Here is an 18,886-nt window from a genome sequence, read left to right as displayed (position 1 = left end):
CTAATAACTTTAGCAAGACGTAAACTGAGCTGAGCACTAACCACTGGATTGACACACAGAGATTACTGGTAACCTTCATAATGAAATTTTTGTCAAGTAGCAGGGACAGAAGCCAGGTTAGAGTGAGGTCGAGGGAGAGGTAGCATGGAATATAAAGTACAATTCTTATCTAAAATGTTTTAACCTGAAAAAACGATGAAGAAATCATCAGAAAAATTCTAATTAAGGGACATTCTAGAAGAATCCTTAGCCTCTTCATATGTACACTATGAAAGCTAAAAAGAGCAAAAGGCCAAACACAGCAGATTGTTCTGGATTACGGAGACGAAAGAATCTTCATAATCAAGCGCAGGCTGTCTCTTTTCACTGGATCCTAGGCCAGACAGTACACAGCTGTAACAGGATATGTGAAACAACATGAAAGAAATTTGAAAGCAGCTGAATATTAAATAATATTACTGCATCAATGTCTAATTTCTTAGGCTTGCTAATGGCTCTGCTGGTTATAAAAACTATCCCTTTTCTTGAGACAAATGTGTACAAATATTTAAAGGTAAAGTGATATAATGCTTGCAGAGTACTTTAAGATATTTTAGTGAAAAAAAGTGCGTGTGGGTGTTGGTTAAATATGTGTGCATGTGATCAAGATGGCAAAAGACAGAACACAAGAATCTGATAAAATGTCAACTGGTGAATCTAGGTAAAAGGCACAACATGATACACTAGGATGTCAAATGGATGAAATGTACCTCCACTGCTCCCTGATTTATGTGGCCCTTGGCAGGTGATAGGCCACTCTGCATTTCTGTGCTGAGGAGGCAGCCATCAGCTGACTCCTGTCACCTGATATCTTAGTGTCTGGAAGTCTTGAGTGATCCTTCACTAGTATCCAATCTTGGTATCTTTTATTTGTTTGTCTGTTTTTTGAGACAGGGTTTCCTTATGTGATTCAAAATGGCCTAGAACTCACTATGCAGCCTAGCCTGGCCTTGAACTCAAAGTGATCCTCCTGCCTCAGTCCCTAAATGCTGGGATTATGCTGTGCACCACCATGCCTGGCCAGCCAGTCTTGATTTCTAACAAGCAATCTGTGAATTAGTGATAGTGAGGACATTGTTGGCTGTCTAGTATTTGTTTGGCTTTTACTGTGTACCAAACACTATGGGAAGTGATTTTACATGCATTACCTCACTTAATCCTCTACAGCATCACAGCAGAAACAAACCAAAAGCTGCCTATCTCTAATCAAAGTCTAGGCTTTTTAGACCATTATTATATTCTCTGAGCTTTCTCAGGAGAGGATATATTGTTGAGTTACATAGAAATCATAACATACAGGACTCAGTACACTGATACATGTTTCTGAGAAATAAAGGTAGAATTTTGCTTTAAAATATGGTACAGCTAGGCAAGGTGGCACATGCTTATAATCCCACCACTTGGGAGGCTGGGGTAGGACTGCCATGAGCTCAAGGCCAGCCTGAACTATATAATCAGATTCCATCTGAGGGAAAAAGAAAAAAAGAAAAAATGGAGACACTCATCTGCATGATATAACCTACAATGCCCCTTCAAGAAAAACCTTGATAGGGCAATATTATTTAATATGTAGCCCACCCTTGAATGTCTCCCAGATTGGTCCAAAAACAGATGTATTCAATGACACAGATTCTATTACCTATGTATGAGAAAGTGCTTTTGAGGGTGTGTCAGTTGCCCCATTTGTGAGCAGATGATAACACTGACTTCTCTAGGTCATTTGGAGGACAAAATAGCAATAACAGTAAATACCCTTTGCAAACCCAAGCCACTGTGCAACTCCTACAAAGGCTGACAGATTAGAAGGCTGCCTGGGTGTTGATGCTCCTAAACTATGGCAGGCTAGCACCTTATAGCACTATACATTTTTTCAAAGACAATTCTTTTTTTTTTTTTTTTTTTTTTTCATTTTCTTTTTTGTCTTTTTTCCTTTTTATCGGTACCAGGGATCGAACTCACTACTGCTTGCTTGCAAGGCAGGCACTTATGCCGCTGAGCTAAATCCCCAGCTCCTCAAAGACAATTCTTAAGTCCACCAAGGAGGTAATGTAAATTTGTAAAATTATATATTTTCCTGCCTTGGATCACATATTGTTGTTATTTTGTTTTTTAAAAATTACTCACTGTTGCAAAAATTAAAACAGAAAGTGGGTGAGATAAAAAGTTGATCTTTATTCTTAAGTATCTTATTTTTAAGTGAAAATAAAATGCAGCTTACGAATGCTTCAATTGTTATTGAGTTAGCTCTTACGCAAAAAGGCTGTTCAAGGAACTAAAGGCCTCCCACTCTCCGGGCACCAGGCTCATCACCTTCCATTCCTTCCACTCACTGAAAGTTAGAAGTTAGGCTTTTTTTTTTTTTTTTTTATCTTGGGCACTAAGCTCCATCTCCCAGACATACATACATATATATTTTATACATACATACACTCATTTTAGACAGGGTCAGGGTCTCAGTCGCTAAGTTGCCCAGGGCTAGGCTTAAACCAGCAATCCTCCTGCCTCTGATTCCCAGAACACTAGCATTAATGGCATGTATCATCACACTCAGCTGGAAGAACTTTCTAAAATTCAAATTGGGTTCTGAGAAACCCAATTTGGGGGTATAGCTCATGATAGAGGGATTGCCCAGAATTTTAAAAAAATTTTCATTCAGAAGAATTCTCGTTATTAGAATTTCCAGCTGCTTAAACTAAGGCCTTAAGGTCATCAGTTATGGAATCTTACATTTGTCTCTTTTTCCACCTTATCTCCAGCAGTGACCTTCCAGACTACATCTGTTTAGGTCCTGGCTCCCTGTGTCATGTGGTAGATATCTAGCTACTGTGTACAACCCATGAACCTATGGTACAAAGTTAATCTTCCATTTCATGCTGCTGAACCCTAACAGATGTTGCCACTGACACTTCCTACAGAATTCTACACTCATGTATTGATAGCATGGTTTTTCCTGCTCCACAGTGACTGTCTTAAGGACATACCCTGTTCACTATTTTTGTTTCTTCAGTGTCTAGCTTTGGTTTTGGCACTTAGTTGGTGCTTACTAAGCTCTTGCTACTCTGACTCCTATCTGTGCATTGAAGAAAAGAAATTAGCTATTTCTTGTCCAAACTGCTGATTCTCTAAGGGAAAGATGTGGCCATCAATTTAGTACTATGTCAAATTTCCCACAGCCACTGATCCCGGGTCATCTTTTCCTGGGCTCACCAACAAGGGATGGGATAGAACAGTTTCAGGATTGTTTACTGGAGTTTAGATGATTTTAGATGATTCCAAATACTGATTTTAGTGAGGCTGGAAATGAAGGGTTTAAGGTAGTACCTGATGAAGGCAGAGGGGTAGTGCCCTTGAATCCAACTGCTCAACTTCACCTCGTATAAGTGAGAACAGAGACTGCAGAGCCTGCTTTGGGGCTTCTGGCTGATCATTAGCATTGACTTCAGCAGTCTCTTCATCGCCAACAGCATATATGGCTGCACTCAGTATCTTCTCTTGTATTAAAGATGCATCATCTGAGGAAAATAAAGAAAACACCTGCATCAGAATAAATAGCCATTATGGTAGAATACTTTAAAACAACTATACTTGTTAACCATAAAACTTTCAAACAAAATTAATCCAATGAAAAAAGGCCTAGAAATCATAAGTTGTTGTCTTCATTAAGTTCAAATTGTGCTGACATCTTATTGGTACTATTAGCAAACACAACATTACTACAGACTTAGAGTGCTGAAGAGGAACATAAAGGTGATAGCCCATGAAGTAGGTAAAGAAGTTAAGCTTTTCTTCAAAAACTCTGGTTTGATAACATCAAAACTACTTGACTGGATACCAAGAGAGTGGTGGAATTCAGATGTCAGAATTAACAGCCAGCAACACATAGTAAAAGGAAGTAATGCAAACTTTTGAAAAGTCATGAACAAACGTTTGATCTATAGCACCTAAAACGTACATTTTAAACATTTAATCTAATCTATTATAATTCACCTTTCTTTGAAATCTCAGTATTAGTTCCAATTCCCCTCAACTTTCTGCCCTCAGATAGTTGGCCTTGGCTAGGCCTTTCTTAGTAATACAATGTCTGTCCCACAACCTAGCTTCCCTTCCTCTATAGTGGGCCCCAAGTTCTGACTTCTTTGGCATTTCAAAGTGTATCTACCACTCTGGCAACACTGGTCCATTTTCATCTCCTAAATATTCTACACCTTTCTAATCAGTTACAGATTTCAAATGCTATTTCTTTGATTTATGCTCATTTATGTTCTATCCTAACAAAATCTACATCTTTCTATACAACATAAGCCTGAAGTCAAAGTAGTTTTCTCTAACCTCTTTATGTGGCTGGATTTCGTTATAATATTATATTATATTATGCTAGATTTCATTATAATAGTTGATGTAGTCTCCTTTTTTAGTAGCTCTTTTTTGTTTTTTTGAGACAGAGTCTTACTAGGCAGTTCAGGCTGCCTTGAACTCACTATATAACCCTTTTTAGTAGCTCTTAACTTCTGGAGCACAGGGCTGACTTAGGTACAGTACTGTCCCACTTATATTCAGCAGTGTCTTTAGCTCTAAAATTCCAAATGTTCTACTTCTGTTTAAAATCTACAGTGATTACTTATATTTTAGAGAACTCTCTTCTATAGATTTTATGTCAGTTGGACTCTGGATATACATGACCCAGTGAGACAGCTTGTGATATTGTAGGAACAGTATTTATAAAAAATATCAGTGATTCTCTAATATTCTAATCACATGGTAACAGAACCAAAACAGACAATGTGGCAGTAAGAACTTTTCACAGAAAACTACAAAGAAAAAAACGCAATATTTTCTTCCTCTTTTTTCTCATAATAATAAGCCCAGGATATTTATTGAATCTCATGTTGACTATAACAAAGCCACTTGCCCACATGCTGTTCTTCTCTTGATTAAACTGTTCTCAAACTGCTACCAAAATATTATTCTACGATGTAAAAAAAAAAAAAAGCTGAAATGTGTGTGTATATATGTGCGTGCCTGCATATGCATGCAGAACTGGCAAATGAACCTAGGACCTTCCCTCTGAGCTACATTCAAAGGCCATTTTAAATTTTAAGACAGGGTCTCACTTACTTACTAAATTGTCCAGCATGCGCTCAAACTTGCAATCTTTTTCCCTCAGTATCCCAAGTCCAGGGATAACAGGTTTGTACCACTACATCTAGGTAAGGCTGAAATTTGTAATGCTCATTTTCAGTTAAAGGAATTTAAATAAAACCCTTATGGACTATTACCAGAAAGGAAGGACCTGCAGAGGTAAGAAAAAAAAGGACAGGATTGGTGAATCTTTTCAAAAAGGAGGTTTTAAAAAAAAAAAAAAAAAAAAAAAAAAGGTCCTAGGGGCTGGGGATTTAGCTAGCGGCATAAGCACCTGTCTTGTAAGCAGGCAGTCGTGAGTTCGATCCCCGGTACTAAAAAGGAAAAAGACCAAAAAAAAGGTCCTAAATAACAGAAATAGAAACCTACACTGTAGGGCTGGAGTTTTAGCTCAGCAGTCTGGTAAGTATGAGATCGTGAGTTTGATCCCCAGTACCCCCCCCAAAAAGAAACCTACATTGTGATTAGCTCAGATATTTAATCAGTATAGATTCATGGTGGACATTCATTCTTCTATTTTTATCTGTCTCTGCTCTAGAATCACTAAGAATATTTTTCATTATAGTCACCATCTCTGAAATTGTCTGAGAAATTATTTCTGATTTGAGTTTTTCTAGAGCTTCACTCACCCTGTTGTTACTTCTGCTATTACCACTTCAGAGAGTCTAAATGGGTGGCTTTTGAATTGTTCTGCCTAATTGCCCTGGGCTTGCTTTTGGTGAGCTGAAAGTCTGGGACTGCATCTTGCTTCGCATTTCTATTTTTTTAAAGTTTAATTCTTGGGTTGATGCTTATAAATTGCTTATGGCAAACAGTTTTATTGCTAGTACTTAGAGATCTTAGAAGATGACTACTTCTCAAGAAATGTCTTCCAAGGATATCTGCCTTTTGGGTTTTGAGTCTATTGCCAAGATCCTATCTCTTCAATTTACTGGGGATGAGAAATTGCTGCCTATTTGCCCTAGACCCTGGTTCTTTGGCATTGGCCTACAGTATTTTCTAGGACACTTATGCAGTCTCATCCAGGCATTCCAGGAAGAGCAAGTGACTAGAATGTCACCTTGGCTAAAGTAGTACAATCAACAAAACAATAGCATCAAACAGCTTAGAAATAGCATCAAAACTTAGAAAATGACAAAGTGTAGTAACTATTAATTTGTAATCTTCGACCCCATAAACCAGATTTATGGTTATATAACAAAACAGAAAATTGCATACAGTAAATATGGCTTGAGGATGGTGATTTTTACCCTCATGGGAGAAAAAAATTTTAAAAGGAGTTTGGGGGAAAAATAAAGAAATAAAACATGAGGAAGAGATTATAAGCAAGGCTGGAGGACAAATGAATATTACATAAATTTTGGGAAACTGGTGAAGAAGATGGGAGGGAAAGAAAAGGAGGGGACAGACAAGTACAGAACTGGGCATGGCAGGGCAAGTCTGTAATCCCAGTCCTAAAGAGGCTGAGCCAGGAGGATCACGGAGTTCAAGGCCAGCCTGAACTACATTGTGAGACCTTGTTTAAAAAAACAAAACAAAACAAAAACAAAAACGGAACAGCAAAAGAGGTAGAAATATTTTTCACATATAAAAACAAGATTAAGAAAAATTAGAAAACAAAAACAAGAGGGAAAAAATGAAAATAAGGAAACAATGTCTACTTGAAGGCTTGTCTCTGCCATCACTGGTAAAGTAGGCAGACAGAGTCCAGATCTGTGTTGATTAATCCAACCATTAGTTTCACTGACACTCAGGCTGGTTTCTGGCTGTGAGGCTGGAACCCAGTTTGTTCAGCCTGCAACACTCTGCCTCCTGCTGGCTAGACCCTGGCTCCCTGCCAATTTGAACTGGAGTCCGTGACTTCCCGCAGAGTTGAACTTGGTTCCACCACACCCTGACACTGGGAGCTGCTACACGAAGCCAGTCCACAGCTGCTCTTAGTTCTGAGCTTAGCTGGCACCTCTCCGAGATGGCTACCAGCCAGCTGCACTCTCCAGGGGATCTCTAAACCAGAATAATTCACCAACCACTGCAGTCTGCTGCAAACACTGCTCAGTTCCACTGGTTTTTCCATGGAGGCCTCTGTGGTCACTAGTAGTCACTGTGCATGTGCAGGTTCCAGGTGCCTGTCCCACAAAACGAGTCAGAGCTCAGGGAGAAGCTGCTATCTGCCATCTTTCTTCTTTGTTGAAGTCTCTCTTTTCGTTTTCCCCTTGGGCTCCAAATCTGGCTTCATATCCTTCCTGAGTCCTGGGGACCCCCTTCTCTCCTACTTCTCTTCTCCACATTGCTGTATTCCAGAGTCTAGACACCAATCTTGGATAGGTTCTTTCTTTGCTGTTCACCACTCGGCTGTTTTCTTGGACGCCTTAAAGCTCATATTCTTAAAAAGTTATGATGAATTATCAGAATTATAAAAACTCTGTTAAAATGCTTAGTTTATTATTCACCAATATTTGTTTTGAACACGATGGAACTTGTTTTATTTTCCATAGAGTACTCCTGCACCAGTCTCCCAGAGCACTGGGATTACAAGTATGCGCCACCAGGACCGGCCCCAGCTTGATATGTTTACTTCTGACGCCCTATGAGTCTTAGAAAATTTCTTCTTGAAAAAAATAAGTCTTGTCATAGTTCATGAATTAGTATTAAAATTCATATCAAAACATGAACATGTTATTTTCCCCTCACTTATAAAAAGTCTTACTCAACATAAATGAAGCTCTTTGTTCCCATGTATCAATCTACATGGCCAGACAGAAACAAACTCTATTTATCTTCATTGGTGAAAACCAGAGTTAAAGTTAAAATTACCCCTTACAAAACATGATGCTGCTATTTATAAGCATTTACAGACAGTAACAAATTCACAGACCTTAATTTAACCAAACACCTGTCAACTTCATCAAGTTCTAAAGTGGAAATCACAGTTTGAATGTACCTGTTGAGGTTTTACTTATGTATTTATGTATAATTTTATGCAATCCCAGGGATTGAACGTAGGGCCATAACATTGAACTACATCCCCAGATCATTTCAAATTTTGTGATAGGTCTCCTGCCATACTACCCTGATCGTGTCCGATTCGCCTAAATTTTACAATAGGGTCTCACTAAGGTGCTAAATTTAAATTGCTCAGGCTGGGCTGGGATTTGCAATCCTTTTGCCTCAACCTCTCAGGGTTCTGGGATTACAGGAATGTACCATGCCCACTCCAGCTTTATTTAAAAAAAAAAAAATGTTTGTAACAACTATGAACCAGTGGTTGGAAGAATTATCCTAAATGAGAGATTTTAATCAATTTATCAAAGCACCTAAATTATGTATCAGTTCTGACATATAACTAATCCAGTAGATTTAGAATCTCACTTTGGTAATGACCAAGAAGAATTTTGTGGAAAAATATAATATGTAATATCCTTTAATGAACTTTTACTTTGCAACACTAGAAATGTTAATTCTCCCTTTAATAACTCAGCCTTGATCTAACATCTTTCACTATCACTACATGATATAACTATTTCTTTTCAATAGATTAGAGTAATGACATACATTGGATGGTTTGAAGGCAAAACCTCACACTGGTACTTTGGTACTAAGTCATCAAAAGAATGAAAATGTATTGCAGAAAAAAACACAGATTTGAAAGATTAGCACAAGACACCAAGACTTAGGTAAAAGGTAGCAGTAATGATTATACTTACAATAATGCAGGACATTGATGACATAAGCCAACTTGGTAGGAAAGAATGGGAAAAATGACACGTAAAGGCCTAATTTTGGGGGGAGGCCTAATAGATTTCACATACTGCACACTACTACTCAGAGTGTAAGTACAAAATTTCATACACAGATTGCCATTTTTTCATGCTGTTCCCTCTGGTTAGACAGCCAGTTTTTAATGAGCAAGTGTCATGAGTTGTCACTGTGGCCTTGGGACTTAACACAATGCTTGACACAAAGCCTGAAGGTAAATTTGCAGAAAATTGTTATTATGTATCATGAATGTTCTGTAAATCATACAACATTAGATAAACAACACTATGGCACCCAGAATATTATGAAGCAAACATTAGAAATCATAGATACGAACTGCAATGCAGAGGCTGGGGATTGAGCTCAGTGGCACAAGCACCTGCCTTGCAAGCAGGCGGTAGGTAATGAGATTGATCCCCGGTACCGATAAAAAAAAAAAAAAGAACTGCAATGCATCAAAGGCTAAGAGCATAGGCTCTGAACTCAGACTGCCTAAATGTACTGCTTTCTGAATTTAGGTTAGTTAACTGTTTGTTTTGTTTTTGTGTTTTTGTCAGTAGTGAGGATTGCACTGGGGCATCTGTACTGAGCTACATTCCCAGCCCTTGTTTTAGTTTTTACAGTGAGACAGAGTCTCACCAAGTAGCCAAACTGCCTGGGTGGGCTCGACCTTTCAGTCCTGCTTCAGCCTCCCAGGTGCAGGGATTACAGCCATGCACCACCACATGTTGCTGCAAATTCTTCTCTTTAAACTTTACTTTCCCTACATGTTAAACGCAGAATACAGTACTGCTTTGTAATTACATGGACGCTCCATAAGAAAGTAGAAAGGTCCTTTATTTAATCGTGGGTTTTTGCCTTTTTTCCTAATATGAGTACCAAGTTTTTGGAAGAAAGACATTAGGAAAAAAATTCATTCACTACTACAGAAACACTGTGATCCATGTGTTAAAGGTCCCCTTTCCTGAACTGAGGCCACATCAAGTAAAGAACCTTAAAGCTGAATTATCATCCAGAGACAATTTCTGAAACAAACTCAGCTCTATCACCTCCCTGAAGAGCGCAGTTGGTAATGATGTTTGTTCTGTCTTGCTGAAGGGGAGGCAACAGGAACGGTTCAGCAGAAGTACAATGACCACCTGCTCAGAGGAAAAGTATGTGCGGTAATTACTGTGCAACAAACTATTAAGACAAATGTAGAACAGAATTCCTTTAAACGTACCTTAAACATCACCAAAATTGAGATGGATAGTATGGTATAACAATCAAGAGTTCTTAAGTTAGATTGCCTGGGATCAAATCCTCAGTGTCACTTATTAGCAATATGACCCTGGGTTTAAACTCAGTTGCTTAAACACTCTGTGCTTCACAGTCCTCATCTGTGAACTGGAGCTAACTGTAGTGCTGCTTAACAAGTCTATGGTAAGGTGTACACGACACAATCTACATGAAGCACGTATCACAGTGATGGTGACACAGAATAATCATACAGCACATACTCAAACTCAAAAACCAACAGTCAAATTAAAGCTCTGTATGAACTAATGCTGAGTTTAAACAGCTACAAATAGTTTTTTTTTTTTTACACATAGAAGATGTAATACTTTAAACCTTTTAAAGCGTGTAATCCAGTGGCATTAAATGCATTCATGACTTTATGCAACCATCAGCAATATCCATCTCTAGGACTTCTTAAAAAAAAACCTTCCCCAAACAGAACTATATTTATTAAATGCTGTCATTCTACTCCCCCTCCACCCCTAGAAGCCTCTATTCTACCTTCTATGAATTTGCCAGTTCTAAAATCTTTACTTGACCAGGCTCATCTATCTGTCCTTTTGAGTCAGGTTTATTCCACTAAGGACACTGTCTTCAAGGCCTATCCATGTTGTAGCGTGTACCAGATACTACTCCTTTTATTACATACATACTGCACTTGCATATATATTCAGTACTACATTTTGTTTGCCCATTAACACATTAGTGGGCCAGAAGGACTGTTTCTATTTTGACTATCATGACTAATGCTGCTATGAACCTTAAATTATCTGTTTGAATCCATGCCTCAGTTTCTTGTGTATATATACCAATAGTAGAACAGCTGGATTATATCATAATTTTATGTTGAACTTCTTGAGAATTGTCAAACTCTCGTCTATGATCTCTAAGATTTAAGTTTTATACCAACTACTGTTTTGAGACTTCAATATTTGTGTGGTTTTCTCTATATGTCTAAAACAGAGATTCTACTGCACTGCAAAAATTAATTGGTTGAAGTCTTTAAATATTTGGAATCTTTATCCAAAGGATGCTATTTTAGCTGGGTTTGGTAACGTAGGCATGTAATCCTGTATTTGGGAGGCTGAGGCTGGAGGATCCCTATGAATTCGAGGCCAGTCTGGGCTACATAGTAAGTTCAAGGGCAGCCTGAACTAGACAGAGTCCCCATCTAAAACAAACAAAGAAACAAACAAAAAAGATTCTATTGTATAAAAACACAACACAGCATTCTTTAAATTTAATTCCATGCCTCTGGGTCTAGTTCTTGCTATGGAAACCCTAAGAATAAAAGGTTTTGAGTGACACAAGCAAAATGGCAGAATAAATAGCTCTTAAATTTCATGCCTTCAGAGAAATATAAAAAACTAGAACTGTCAGAACTCTGCAGAACAAAGGTATACAACAATGTTCTATTGCTATCAAGCACGAGACAATATAAAAATAGCAGGAAAGCTTCTTGGAGTTTTAACTGTCCTTACTTATCCCTTCTTGCCTCTGCATGGCAGTAGCCTTGAAGACAGCAACCTGTATTACAAGGATGAGGGTTGGTTTCAAACCAGGCAGAGTGGACCACTGTGTTCGTCTGTTCTCACCCATCTAGGGGCTTCCTGAATGACCTACATGAGCATTTACCTCTGTGATTCCTGATTCACAACCTATTCAAAGTGAAAAAGTAGCAGGCATTGCTTCTTTTGGTAAATACTGTCAGTTGACCAAAAAAGCCCATCACCAATTGGAACAACAAAAATTACGATTGAGTGATACAGCAGACATAAAAGTGCTTATGTATACTGAGAGAACACAGGAGGCCTCATGTTCCAGGCAGGATGCACACTTTTTCAAGGCCTAAGAATGCTTGAAACGTTCACCGCTGCATAATCTATAACGAGGTGCAAGCAGAAAGTGAAAGGAGAAGCAGACAGCCTCCTGCTGCAAGTGGTGACGTACACCAGAAATCGTGGCTCTCAGGACGCTGAGAGTTTGAGGCTAGCATGGACTACATTAGTGAGTTCAAGGCCAGCTGAAATACACAGCGAGAACCTGTCTCAAACCCCCACCAAAAAAAGAATTATAAACAGCCTGGCTGCACAGTGAAGGAGACAGTAGGAAAGCACCAAGCCAACCTGTAGAGATCAGGAAACAATCAGCAAAGGCTTCAGCGGTCAAGAACACTAACTCTCAAACAAGGCTGAGTATCTGATTTCCAGAGTTACACACTGAAAAGGTCTAGTTTTCAACAACAAAAACTATATAAAACTGTATAAACACTAAGGGATAGCCCAATTCAACCCTGTAGAGGCCTAAAACACTGGACTTATCAAAGAATTTAAATAAAGTACCTAAAATGTGCTCAACGAACTAAGGAAACTACAGAAATAAAGGAAATCAGAAAAACAATGTATGAACACATAGAAAGTATCAATAAAGAGAAACTATAAGAAAGAATGGGGAATTAGTAACAGAAGATTCTTTTTAGGGTATAAACATTTTGGAAACTGATCATGGTGATACATACATTATAAATGTGTATTTAATGCCACTGAATTGTTCACAAAACTGGTTAAATGGCAAACTTATGTTATCTATATTTTGCTGCAGTAAAAACAGTAAAAGAAAAAACTATAGTACCACCAGTTCTATAATTTTAATGTTACTACTGGGTCACTAAATAATTGGATTTTTGAAACCACCCTAAACACTAAGGCTACCACTTATCTGGGTCATAAGTCTGGAAGACAGATTAGGTGTGAACAAAAGCATGGTTTATGTAGTGGCTGTGTTAGACTCTCTGTGCCTTCCTCCTCTGTGCTCTCACACTTCCTCACTGTAAGGTCTGCTCACCCACCGAAACAGAACACTGTTTAAATATCTTCAATTATTGCCTAAACACTTAAGTGGAAAAAAGGAAACAGCCTTTCCTCTTCCGAAGCATACTAGTTTTATGAGCACATACTAGTTACAAAGTGAGCCAGCGTCCTTCAGAACTGACCAGGGGTAACAGAGACACATTTGTAACTGGCATTTGGTCACAGTGCAGTCTCCTCCGGGCCCTCTGGCAGTGGCCGCTGCTCTCCAAGGAGCAATGCGGGCCAGGTTAGGAGCATGGGCTGTCAACCCAGGTTAATGGAATTCACCCCAGCCCACCTCCTCATAAACACGAATGGCAAAAGGACAAGGTTCAGGGGCACAGGAAGTGCGCCTCAAACTGACAGGCACTCAAAACGGCACCATTGCTCTCTCTGATGCACGGGATGGAGTTCATGTGGGTATGGGGCGTGGAAAAGACCAAACCAGCCAGTGGGCTTTATTTTAGGTGGCATCTTGAGAAATTACAATTAATACTTCAGGACTACTTTGAGGAACAGGACTCACATAAGGCTCAGATTACACTTCTCATTAGCTAAGTCACATAGGTTTTAAGTGCTGTCACTGCAGACTCTGGACATTAAAATTACCAAAGAACATTCTTTTTCTCTCTGGTAAATACCATAAAGACCATTTTTCTTGAGTGAAAGGAACAAATCCTTCTTATAGTGTGTCTGCTTTGCTGAGCTCTTAAAGAGCCACAGCTCAAATTATTCACTAGAATGTTTAATTAATCACATTAAACCACTGCCTAGATCTATAGCACCTATCTTAGTATTTAAGTGCCTCTGCCTCTAGCCGGACTGTGTTCAACACTAAGACCTTATTTATCTTCTTTCTAATAAAAGGTTAAATCAGACAGCCACATTTGTATATTAAATACAACATCCTAAATCAGTATTTAGATTTTACAGGTACACAATAGATACGAAAAAGCATTTCGCAAAAATACAGGAAACTCAATGGGAACTTAGCAAATGTGTGCTGATAACTCCCACAGGCTGGTTTAGGTCAGACTCTCTGTCTAGGGACTCCAAGGTGGTGAAAGCAGGTAGGCAACTTCGCGGGCAGCTACATCCTTTTCATCCCAGCACTTTGAACTACTCCCTCAAGCTTTACCACTTCCCAAAGCTTGCTCCAGGCTATTTCTATTCTGTATTCAAGGCACAAGTAGTATATATAAATATTGCTGGGATTTAAACTCTAAATTGCATGTGCCAATTAGCAACAATATTTAGACTCCCTAATTTCCTCTCGGAAGCCTGATTAGACATTTTAACACATTTTATTAAAAACTAAAAATACGCAAGGAATTTACTCAAGCATGGATCAATTATGCTAATTGTCCAATGCCACGAATAAACAACAAAATTTCAAATGAAATTAACAATTTTTCCAAAAGCAGCAACCAACTTTTGCTCCTACACTTATAAATGGCAAAATTTTACCTTATTTTGCAATTACAACAACACAAAATTTATCAGCTATCAAATACTGCATAAATATTTCTTGGTTCTCTAAAACAAATGAAATTCTCAAACACTATATGACCTTTCTAAGAGAAATTGTATATACTCTTATGTCTTTGAAAATCTATACATGCCTTTGTTTCTCTAACAAATACAAAGGCATATATTTAAATTTGAAGCTTAAACATACTATTTGTGGGAGAGTTTAATAACCAAAAGAAACAAAACTAAAACTTTTCCTAAATGGCTTCCCCCTCTTTAATATTCTATAATTCTCTAAAAGCTACTAACCTAAGAGATTTTCTTCAGAATAATGGAATCATATGAGAAAAGATATAAAGAACCAAGAGCTAATCCCGGCCTTTCAGTAAGTCAAAAGAACATTACAGAGAAACATATTCAATGGTATTTTATTACATATTATACAGAAAAATAGGTTTATTAAATTCAATTATACCAGTAATTTTTCAATTATATGGAGACAAAATATCTTTATATCACTTAACTAGTATGTACGGGGCCTGGATTGCACCAGTGAGAACCATATTAGATTTCTGATCAGAGAGCTGAAAGATAAATTTGTATGAGCCAGACATGGTAGCACACTTCTATAATCCCAGCACTTGGGAGGCTGAGGCAGGACGATCACTGTGCTTATGGTCAGGCTGGACTACATAATGAATGCAAGGCCAGTATGAACTATAAAGCAAGACTCTGTCTTACAAAAACAAAATAAATAAATTTATTTGTGCTGTTTTAAGCCGTTAAATTTGTGGTAATTTGTTGTAGCAACAACACAGGACTCATTTTAATATAGAGCTTTTGTTTTTTTCTAAAGGAATTTTGGCTAAATTCTTTGAATTCTAAAATTAACTCCATACAAATCAAGAACTCTTTTATTTTTCTGATACACAGGGAATAGTTATCTTTAAAGAGGGATAACCTGTTTCCATTGATCAGGTTCTTGAAGGAAGAATGAAAAAACAGGCTACTGTTTCTATATGTCAATTTCCAAAGAGCTTTAGTTTAAAAGAACTAGACTATCAACCAGGAACAGAATAAGGTAAACATTAGTTTTCAAAGTACAGTGTATAGCATGAAAGTAGGTAAACTGTCCATTTACTTGCCTACTACACAAACCTAGTTACAATCCATCATTCCTCTTACAGGGTCTTATCCACGTGTATAACATGAACACACATTGGTAGGGTATGTCCACATCTGTCCACCACAGTCTATAAACCCCAAGTGTCTGAATGCTGGCCACAACTGCCAGTACAGATGTTACTTAACCACCTCCACTAGGCACTGGAGAGCAGTCATAAAGGTTTTACTTGGTCAAAGCCATAAAATGAAAATCTGTAGTGGGAATTTGTATTTTATGGCATTACCAGTTATTATTTTAGATATTGGTTAGAATCCAGAAGGCATGTTGTATCTAACATTAAACTCCAACAGAACTGGACTTAGTTTTAGGAATACACATTAGCATAGGGCAGAGATAGGAAACTCTACAAAACTTATCAAGTTAATTTCTTTCTTTCTTTTTTTTTTTTTTTTTTTTTGTCTTTTTGAGACAGGGTCTCACTATGCCGTTCAGGCTGGCCTTGGGCTCATTTTGTAGCCCAGACTGGTCTTGAACTGACAACAATCATCCTGCCTCAGCCTCCCAAGTGCTGGTATTATGGGCATGTGCCACCATGCCTGGCTAATTCCATAAGTTAGTTAAATGGCCATGCCACATAAAAATCATTTTGTGACTATAAAGAATCAGCCACTCAGAGCACTTGTTTTTTGCTAGGTACCTTATAAAGTACATCATATCCAGGGTTGCACATTCTAAGAACAATTCTGTAGCTACGAAGGGTCAGACCCCCTTATAGACAAAGAAGGAAACTGATTCCTTTTCTTTCTTTCTTTTTTTAAAAATATTTTATTTAAAAGGAAAAAGAGAAAAAAAGCAGAACAAAACAAAACAGTGTAAGGGTACAAGTAATTCAGAACTACAGAAAAGCAAAAAACAAAAAACAGTAAGCTATCACCAGATTATTGGCTATCATCTTAGAAACAGTGTTTCAGGTCACAGGATCAAAGCACACAAAGAGAACATTCAAACAGTGAGACTGAAAACAGTTGTGTTCAGTAATCCAATCCAAAATATTAATATGGTCTTCTATGTAACACACCTAAGCACCCTTGCTGTTGTATCCTTCAGGGCACTTTTCTTTCCCTTTCTTTATTACAACAAAATTTACACATTTTGGGCTTTATTGCTCTCTTAGATCTTATTACTTTTTTTTTTAACTGATTCCTTTTCTATAAATTACAGAGGTAGGAAACAGCCAAGATTCAAACCCAAGTCTTTTTCCTCTTTTATTACACAAGACTAACTTCAGGCCACAGATCTACTACTTTTTTTCCCCCACAAATAGATTTCTGAGGCTTGATTTTCTCTAGCTGTGTGCCCTCCTTGTCACCTGCCAGCTGGCCACATTGTGCAGGTGTCTAATGGGACAAGTGAGGGCAATGTCAATTTAAGATGATCTTCCTTTATCAGCTGCCAGGTTCTGTCTATCGTTGGCTTCATTTGCAGAAATGTTTTGTCAAGTGCTTAGGTACTATGGCAACCAGTGCTGAATAAAATAACTAACATCGATATGGCAACCATCGGATACTTCATCCAAACTTGTCTTGTATAACCAGACAAAATTTATGAGCTACTGGCTGCCAGGAGCTGGGGAAGAGGAGGGATGGGGAGCAGCTGCTAACAGTACATGGTTTCTTTTGGAGGGAATGAATTACCCCAGAATTAGATACTGGTAATGGCTGCACAACCTGATGACTATACTAAACATACTAAATTGTACACTTTTTTTTTTCTTTTTCCTTTTTATCGGTACCAGGGATCGAACTCACGACTGCCTGCTTGCAAGGCAGGAAATTGTACACTTTTAAAAGTTGAATTTTATGGCATGTGAGTTATACCTCCAAAAAAAAATAGGGTTATAATTGAGCAAGATATTAACAAATGCCGACAAAGTGAAGAGAAATTAAAACTTTCAAGTATTTGACAATAGAGCTGGCAATGGTTAATACACGTGTTATCCCAGCACTCAGGAGTCTGAGACAAGACCATCACCATGAGTTGAAGGCCTGCCTGAACTACACAGTAAAACCCTGTCTCAAAAACCCAAAACAACTATATAACTGTCTTAACTTTGGAAAACATTTTGGGAGGTCCTAAAAAAGTGGACACAAAGTTACCATATGATTTAGCAATTCTATTCCTAGCAACATACAACCAAGAGAAATAAAAACATAAATTCATTAAAAACTTGCACACACACACAAACTTGCACACAAATGTTCATTAAGTGTTATCTGCAACAGTGAAAAGTAAAAACAGTCCATACTAAATGAGGCATGGCACAGCCATACGACAGCATATAATCTGGTGATTATAAAGGAATGAAGTATTGACATTTGCTGCAACAGAAGTGAAACATGAAAAATTACATTAAGTAAGAGAAATGTCCAGAATAGTGAAATCTAGAAAGGAAGGAAGACAAAGACAGACAGACTAGTAGAACTGCCTATGGCTGGGATGGCTCAAAGAAAATGAGAAATGATTGCTAACAGGTATGGGGTTTCTTTTGGGGGTGACAGAACATTAAAAAGCGACTGTGTTGATGGTTGCATAACTGTGAATATATTAAAAACAATCAAAGTATGTACACCTTAAATGAATGAATTGTGTGCATGTTGAATTATATCTTCAATTATCTTAAAGCTGTGCTAAAAATTCACAGGTTAACTTCCATTAGTGTTTAGGAAAATATTTACCTAAAGTCATGCTAGTTTTATACAGTGAAAATTTGATATAACACAGCTTGAAACTTGTTACAAGGAGATTCAATTCTCTTTAAAAAAAAGACAAGCAGCGGCCCATGAAAGGGTTATGGCGAGGGTTATGGCGGTGGTCTAACGTGGCGAAGGCCAAAGCAGGAATGCCTACTTCCTGCTTCCTGCTTCTTCCTCAGCCTTAATTACAACTCCCCTTCCTGTTTGTGCGCACAGAGAATTGCAGTCAGCTCCTCGGGAGTCGGGAGTTGTCAATGCCCGCCCTAGGTGCCACCCAGGTCAGAAGGTGTATATATATTCCATGCTCCATGTTCCGGCAGAGAAAGCCAGGCCGCCAGTGGTCATGGACTTCTCTCTGCGTCCTTGGAATAAAGGCTACTTTTTACTTTATATTACTGTCTCTTTCATTGCGCTGAAAACTTTTTAGCCCATAATATGAAAACTGGGCTTCTGAGGGGCCAACTTCAAATTTGAGC

General features: G+C 38.1%; 1 protein-coding gene across 1 annotated transcript in view; it reads right to left on the bottom strand.

Moving 5' to 3' along the window:
- The window catches only part of Cnst (consortin, connexin sorting protein), an 84,433-nt gene that overhangs the window by 34,622 nt on the left and 30,925 nt on the right, over positions 1–18,886 (bottom strand). Inside the window, exon 3 of the mRNA XM_005005605.4 lies at positions 3,361–3,551. Coding sequence (XP_005005662.3) covers positions 3,361–3,551 — 191 coding nt within the window. The remainder of the gene's footprint in view (positions 1–3,360; positions 3,552–18,886) is intronic.

Source organism: Cavia porcellus, unplaced genomic scaffold (genome assembly GCF_034190915.1).
Source record: "Cavia porcellus strain 051 isolate PalLab524CR breed Dunkin Hartley unplaced genomic scaffold, mCavPor4.1 scaffold_26, whole genome shotgun sequence".
Taxonomy (NCBI): domain Eukaryota; kingdom Metazoa; phylum Chordata; class Mammalia; order Rodentia; family Caviidae; genus Cavia; species Cavia porcellus.
The sequence above is the reverse complement of the archived record's forward strand: the minus strand, read 5'-3'. Positions and strand labels throughout refer to the sequence as shown.